This window comes from Sphaeramia orbicularis, chromosome 12 (genome assembly GCF_902148855.1).
Source record: "Sphaeramia orbicularis chromosome 12, fSphaOr1.1, whole genome shotgun sequence".
NCBI lineage: Eukaryota > Metazoa > Chordata > Actinopteri > Kurtiformes > Apogonidae > Sphaeramia > Sphaeramia orbicularis.
The window spans coordinates 46,058,781-46,066,522 of NC_043968.1; the positions used below are offsets into that span (position 1 = coordinate 46,058,781).

The window sequence follows — 7,742 nt, forward strand, 5'->3', positions numbered from 1 at the left end:
GTCTTCTGCTTCAGATTCAGTGGTCAATGAATGAAATGATGGCGAACTGGAACAATTATGTTTCTTCACAAGAGATGCACACATGCTTGATTATTTTTAAGCTATGTAAAAATGGTTTCTAACATGAATTACAAGCTCTAATTAAGCTATAAATTTTTAAAGTCACATTGATGGCAATCTCCAGATTTCATTTGTAAATGGGAAATTGTTGACTTTGTCCAAATGAATTTGTCAGTGTTTTTACTTTTATTGAATTCTTTGTGCACATTTCAGACATACATTTATAGTAATTTTGACATAATGTCAAACTGCAGCAGAAGAAGATTAAAATGGAAATAAAGCAAATCAGTAATGAAGAAAGATGAGATAAAAAAGTTCAAAACATAGTAGTAATTATAGTGTACTGTTTTTTTCCTCAGTGCGTTGTCCTCCTGATCAGTTCAGCTGCTCTAATGGTCAGTGCATTGGAAAACACAAGAAGTGCGACCACAACATGGACTGTACTGACAACTCGGACGAGATCGGTTGCTGTGAGTTTGATATTATGCTCACCTGGACTTGTTTCCTTCATTTGTTTTTATTGTATTCTTGAATCTGAAAATATACAAGAAATTATATTAAACAAATCATCAGCACCACTGAAACAATACGTTATTAAATTGTATTTATTATTTTTATTATGCTTATATTTTTTTTATTTTATATATTTTCTTTGCATCTTATTTTGATATGTTTTTCACTACTATTAAACAGTGAACCTAACCGTAATTCTTAATTTAAAACTGACATTTTTGAGTCAAAATCTTGTTTCATGGTTTTAAGTTGTTTTTATTTAATTGGTAATTCATGTTGCACCAAATACAATCAAATTAGTGTTTAATAAGAGTAACTGTGTTTTAATAACAGTCTTATTTTGTGGTTTCAGATCCGACAGAGGAGCCTCCGCCTCCATCAAACAACACCATTGTTTCCATCGTTTGCGTGGTCATGGCGTTGTTTGTCGTTGGTGCCATCTACTTTGTGTGTCAGCGCGTCCTCTGTCCGCAGATGAAGGACGATGGCGAGACGGTCACAAATGACTTCGTGGTCCACGGCCCATCATCGGTGCCTCTGGGATATGTACCACATCCAAGCTCCCTGTCCAGCTCACTGCCAGGTGATGCTGCGCTCCTGCCCCACTTATTAATGCAGTTTTTTTTCAGTGAACATGATGCAAATGTTTACTTCCTCTTGTCAACAGGTATGTCCAGGGGGAAGTCTATGATTGGCTCCCTGAGCATCATGGGCGGGAGCAGTGGCCCACCGTATGACCGAGCCCACGTCACCGGAGCCTCATCCAGCAGCTCGTCCAGCACAAAGGGCACCTACTTCCCCCCGGTGAGACATGTAAACACAGAAGACGGACTAAAAGTACTAAATAGTCATACTGCCGTAGTATGAAGTTTAGAACTGTGTGGTAATGATCAGTATCTATCGTATCATATCTACATAATGATGCATATCATCACATTGTACCCCTGTATCCCTGTCTTACATGTAATTGAACTGAGAATTGGTCTTTTTTTCCCCCCTGTTCCAGATCCTGAATCCTCCACCGTCTCCTGCTACAGTGCGTTCTCAGTACACCATGGAGTTTGGTTATTCCTCCAACAGCCCTTCAACACATCGGTCCTACAGGTACTCAAATGACCTGCTCTCACTTCTGAGGTTTTTTTGTTTTGTATTGTTTTTTACAAACTTCTCATCCTAAAAGTGTTTTATTTTCCATCTGCTATATATTGGTGGGTTCCAGAGTAATTGATTTGGTTTTGAAATATAATCACACAGCAGGATTACACTCGGCTGTGTTTGGATTTCTGCGGGATATGAACATTTACAACAAACCCTCAGAGATATTTGGCTCTTTCCTGGTCTTTGAATTTTCTGTGTACGTTTTAATATCTTACTGTGAAGCTGCTTTAGCGTGTAGCCTCTTAAGACCATTTGCCCCAAGTACCTGAGGCTGTCACAGTTTTGTCTGTGTTGCCATGGTAATGGTATGTGACGCTTTTAGCAATATACACATTCTATAAATCCACATGACTGGAAGAATGTCAGCTAAAACTCAACAAAACCAATTGTCAGACAACAGAAAACAATCCAAACAAGCAGTTAAATGGGCAAATATCTTTACAAGCTAAGCAGCGTTTGTCATGAATAATTGTCTAAAACAATAAGGCAAACTTTGCAGTGCTAAGCTAACACTAAGCAGATCCAGCTGTACAAGTATTATTTCTCTAACACTAAAAATCACTGAGCAAGTCAAAAAAGAGCAAAACTGAAGGTTGCATTATGAAGGAATGATTATGAATGTTGTCTTACCTTTGCTTTTTTCTGATCATAACGTGGTTTAATTGAATGAAGCCTCTGCTAATCCATGGTTTTGTATTACGTTGAAATGAATGTATTACATCCAAATGATTCCCAAATAAATGGCCCAGGGTTTAACATGTTACTATATTTCCTATTTTTGCGTTTCCCTCTCAGCTACCGGCCCTACACCTACCGACACTTTGCCCCACCCACCACCCCCTGCAGCACCGACGTGTGCGACAGCGACTACACACCGGGACGCCGGGTACCGCTGAAATCCAGCGCCGCCGCCAAGGGCTACACCAGCGACCTCAACTACGACTCGGAGCCTTTCCCGCCACCGCCGACGCCCCGCAGCCAGTACCTGTCGGCGGAGGAGAACTGTGAGAGCTGCCCGCCGTCGCCTTACACCGAACGCAGCTACTCCCACCACCTCTACCCGCCACCGCCATCACCCTGCACGGACTCCTCGTGAGCCTTGAAACCCCCTCCATCCGCACAGCTCCGCCCCCTCAATGTAAATAGTAATTGTGCATATCTGAGGTTAAAAATGGGAAAGAGAGACTGATCCAGGAGGACGAAAAAAGGAAAACAAAAGAGAAACGGGAGCTGCAGAACTTTGTACATTAAAAAAGAGAAAGCATATTTATATATTTTCTATACAGTGTTTACTGATAATGCCATAGAGGTTTGTATTAAGAAATTTGTACATTTTTTAAGAAAAGGTTTTATTAAAATCATCACAAATATAAGTTGCCTTAAACTAGGAGAAAAGAGGCTGAAGGACAAAAAGCACACAGCAGGACGTTTAACTTATCTGATGCCAAATATGACAAGCAGCAGCTACAGGTGGAGAAGAGAAGAGCTCCCCCTGGAGGCTCCTCCGCTCGGCAGCCATCTGTCTGTCTGTAGTTACCATGGAAACTGGAACAGGAGCAGCTGGAAACACAGAATGTGGTACTGAGTCTTTGATTTAGATTTACCTCCTCTTTCATTTACTAAACGGTTCGTAAGATCATGTCTGCTGTGGATGTGAGTCGTGCAGAGCCACAAAAGCCAGAAGTCGAAGCTAAAACACTAACCGGCACATATTAAAAAGAACGAGCCAATCATAAGTAGTGATGATGCTGCTGGCAAATTTGAAAAAACACTGAAGAGCCTGTAAGAGGACATGAGCAAAACTTTTTTTACCATGTTTCTTGACGTGCAACTGGGAAGAAATCACAAGAAATAATTTCACGCACAAAACGTTATCTGGAGTCCAGTAGGAAATATGTTTAGGGAATTAAAATGATCTTATTTGCTAAAGAAAATATCTGCACCTCATTAGAATAAAAATAGAAACTGCCTAGAGCTCATACATTTCATACACTAATAAACAGTGCTGACGCCAGAAACTATCCACAAGATGGAACCTGTCGCTCAGGTTTCTTGTTTGCAAAATAACATCCAGTAAAACTAGAACCAAACTGTTACACTCAGCACAATTTTTCCTTGCATCACAGAAATGATCTTCAGAAGCCATGTTGCACCTATTGTAAACAAACGCTCAATGAAACCATGTCAAGCTCACAAGAATATAAATAAGGCAAAAAAGCATCTGAAAAATCTGTGTTTCACCAGAAACTGACTTTGGTGCTTTAAAACTTTCTTGGAGGCACTAGATAGTGTTCTTGCAAAACTCCCAAAACTAGATGGTGTGGGACTGATTCACAGGGTTTCTGTCAATCTGGAACAATGAGCTCGGCAGAAACCATGTTGTCCATACTGTATTCTAAACTATTTCAGGGCTGCTTAAGCAATCTGCACTTCAGATACACACTGTTTGGAGCTCTTTGGCATTAACATTGTCTTAGTAAGAAAGATTATCTTTTTGCTTTTTGAACTTATTTGAAAAGTTCCATATGTAACATCTTGAAATTTTATCTGAATCTCCAGAAAGGATCTGCTGTGCACTAAACTATGTTGAGAATTTCAGGCCAGTTGAAATTGATCTCTTAAATATATGTAATTCACACAATTAAACATCAAAAACCATCCTGAACATTCAGTCCAATCCCTCTGAACAATCTTAAAGCATTAGACATTAACTGGACTCATTTTGAAAGCTCTCCTAAACCCTCAAAAGCATACACTAAACCATTTTGAGACCACAACTAGGTGTTTTTTACTCAACTATCCAAAGTTCAGTAGACACTATTATTTCTTGAATATGTTACTGTGTAAAGCACACTATGAACCATTTAAAACCTAAAACAATCTTGTGAGAAACCACTAGAAAATGTTTTGCTTTTGTCTTGTCACAGCCTCTGTATAAAAACTCTACATGTGCCACTATGTTAAAGATTCTGATGCCACATGACTCACCTCCACCAATCAGTGATGTTCAGACAGGGTATTAACCAAAATGTACGCTTGTGTTCAACATTTTCAGTCCTCATTTAAATCTTAGAACGCCTGACTGCAACCGTTTGTTTTGAGGTGAAATGACCCAAAGCTGCACAGTGACTTTATTGGATTCTCTTCTGGAGGAAACAGCGTTTCTCATATACAACATGATCTTGTGCCTGACCAGTTACACATCTTCATATGTTTTTGTTTTTTTAATGTTATGTTGAGGAAAAAAAACACAAAGGAAACCAGTGCCCACTAAATGCTATATAGTATTTTTGTACCACATATTGTGTAGATAAATGTATTTATAAGCTATATAGAAAATCATTGTAAATCTATCCATTGAATTCTTGCAGTACTTTTCATTCCGTCTTTTTTTTATATTGCCTCATTATATTTTTCTACAGAATATCACTCCAAACGTACGGCGACAATCTCAGATAGGTCAAATCGAAGAACATATCCAGGTTTTTAGTCTGTTCATGTGAAGTCAGTCTGATGTTTGAAGGACTGATGTGCCAAAATAATTTTTAACAGCGTGGAGGCAGGTGAAAGTGTCGGGGACCAGAGGTGAACAAAAGGCGGCATTGACTCTGTTGCCTTGACGATCACGTCTTTTTTTTTTTTTGGTTTTGTTTTATTTTTGTAAATCTGTTCTTGTCTTTGTGCTTCTCGTGACGACCAGACAGAAATATATTTTTGAAGATAACTTGCTACATTGTCTAATCACCGGGGGAACGTTTTCCCTCCTGTTCGGCTTCTGAAGGTCACATCGAGGAGAGAAAAAAAAAAATTAACACCAGCAAGAAACTGACAATCTGATGCTTTACATACCCATCATATTGTATTATTTGTATGCACATTAGTCTGTTGGCTTTCTCCATTTGATGTCAGGAGCTTGAAAGCACAGTGAGGTATTTCAGTATACGGAGACAGTTTGTTTCCCTGTGTTTTGAAATTTTATAGACAGTAAAAAAAATACCAAGAAATTAATGAGAATGTTTGGGGCTTGGTTTCTGATAGTTGAAGATGGAGCTGGGTGATAAAAGCCAGAAAATGTTGCTGGAATTAAAAAAACTCATCAGTCTATCAATTATCACAGTAAATGTTGAATTATTGTTTCTTTAAAGTTTAAAGGCTGATACTTGCTCCCGAGTAAAAGTTGACATTTTCCAAATTGCAAATTATTTCAGAAATTTACAGATAAAACAGTTATACATTTCTCAATGCTATACATTTTATCTTTGAGTAAAATTTGGTACAACTAAACTTTGAATTATTTTGTCGCTGTTTTAGTTATTATAAACAGAATAAACCTAGTACCCATTATGTCACTTAATATTAAAATGTTTTTCTTTCTTATTGTTTTCTAACAATGATTTCTAAATAAACTACATTCACAAAAATGTAATTACCACTTAGCAGTTTTTCTGCCTCAAATGAAATACCAAGCCCTAAACTTCCCAAAAGTAGAAGTTAATGTCCAAGAACAGAATTTATGTCATCAAAATATACCTCTTACACCCTGAAAGATGACTAGTTTTCATTTTATGTTGTGCATAATTCAGTGCATGTTTCTCATGAATGATCTTAAGTATATGACCAGGCTCAGTTACTGATGATGCTTTATTTTGTGGATAATCACTGTTGGACTGAAATTGTCATTAATTCACCAATTCATGACTTGTTTACCAATAATAACTTATCCCCACAAAACATTGAGATCTCATGCACAATGTAAAACTGATCCATCATTCAGGACTTGGGTGTTAAGAAGTTAAGTAAATTGTCCCTAGACAAGTAAAAAATTGCAGTTTTTTTTTCACTACAGTTACAAGTAGTAATGTTACCAGAACATCAATCAAACCAACAAGAACCAGTGACGATGCCAAATGTCCAGTGTATCTTGCACCAGTAATTATGTATATTTTTGGCTCCATACAGCCTCCGTAGGTGAACATGTACGAGCTACCTGTGGTACAATCACTGACTGACACATGCAGGGGTGTTTCAAGCCGACCGCACATATACTCGATTTTAAAAAGCATTTTTTTGGGAGAGGTTCTCATTCTCTAACTGCACTTTACAGTACTTTTATTCTTTGAACTGATTTTCTGGTACAAAACTTGGTTGTCGTGCAGCTGGAGAAATGTTGTGTAAAGGCGGATGTTTGTTTTGAGTGTTGGCAAAAAGTCCAAAATTAACTTGGATGACTGACATGGTGAATTTTGGCTGTGAATTTCAGATTTTTTTTTTGTCTGGTTTGTGTCAGTGACAAATAAAAGTGCATCCGAGTAAAAGAAAAACTTGCCTGAACTGACTGAAATGGCTGAAGTTAAGTGAGACATAAGAACAGATGTTATTTGAAAGAATTCAAAAATACAAAAGGTACTGATGACCAAGTTTAAGTGAAAATTCAAGAGTGAATTTTCTCCAGCTTTTTGTCAGAAAATGAAAACCAGAACCAGACAAATGAACAATCTGAATGTTTGTAAAATATAGTCAGTCTTTGACTTGTTTTTGGACATTGGAGATTTTGTATAGAGAGGAAAGTGGCTGAAAAGGGTCAAAGAAAGTAGAACTGTTAAAGATGTTGAAACGCTGAGGTTCATTCATTTTTTAAAAAAGCACTTTCGTCTTCGTTATCAGAGGTTCAACAGGAAAACAGAAGTTTGTGTCGTTTTTTAAATGTTATTCTTCATCTGTTCGGATCTCATGGTGCTTTGCGAGAATCTGGAGATGACCAACATTTGGTTCGTCTTGTTCATTTAATTTCCACTAACTCGATGTTTTTATATGATGACTGCTTTACCTGTAAAACAGATGGACCTGTACAGCCCATCCAGCTGCCACCATAAGCTGTTGTAACTCATGAAATGCTGATTTTTTTTTTCTTTTTGTTAAATATAAGTGAGTGAACTTTTACCTGACTGTTTCCTGTGTGATGATTTTACTTTTTCTCATTAATTCAAAAGCACTGATGAAAAATATTCATA

At 37.7% G+C, this 7,742-nt stretch overlaps 1 protein-coding gene across 2 annotated transcripts in view; it reads left to right on the forward strand.

Annotated features, from left to right (window-relative positions):
- Window positions 1-7,671, forward strand: part of lrp6 (low density lipoprotein receptor-related protein 6) — a 57,803-nt gene extending 50,132 nt beyond the window's left edge. Inside the window, exons 19-24 of one of the 2 annotated variants that reach the window (XR_003936799.1) lie at window positions 420-530; window positions 926-1,156; window positions 1,241-1,377; window positions 1,580-1,677; window positions 2,527-5,957; window positions 5,996-7,671. Coding sequence is in view for 1 of the 2 variants with exons in the window: in XM_030149078.1 (XP_030004938.1) it covers window positions 420-530; window positions 926-1,156; window positions 1,241-1,377; window positions 1,580-1,677; window positions 2,527-2,827 (878 nt within the window). In the remaining variant the exon portion in view is untranslated. Of the gene's footprint in view, window positions 1-419; window positions 531-925; window positions 1,157-1,240; window positions 1,378-1,579; window positions 1,678-2,526 lie in introns of both variants that reach the window. The other variant, XM_030149078.1, reaches the window with a different exon arrangement.
- The last annotated feature ends 71 nt before the right edge of the window (window positions 7,672-7,742 follow it).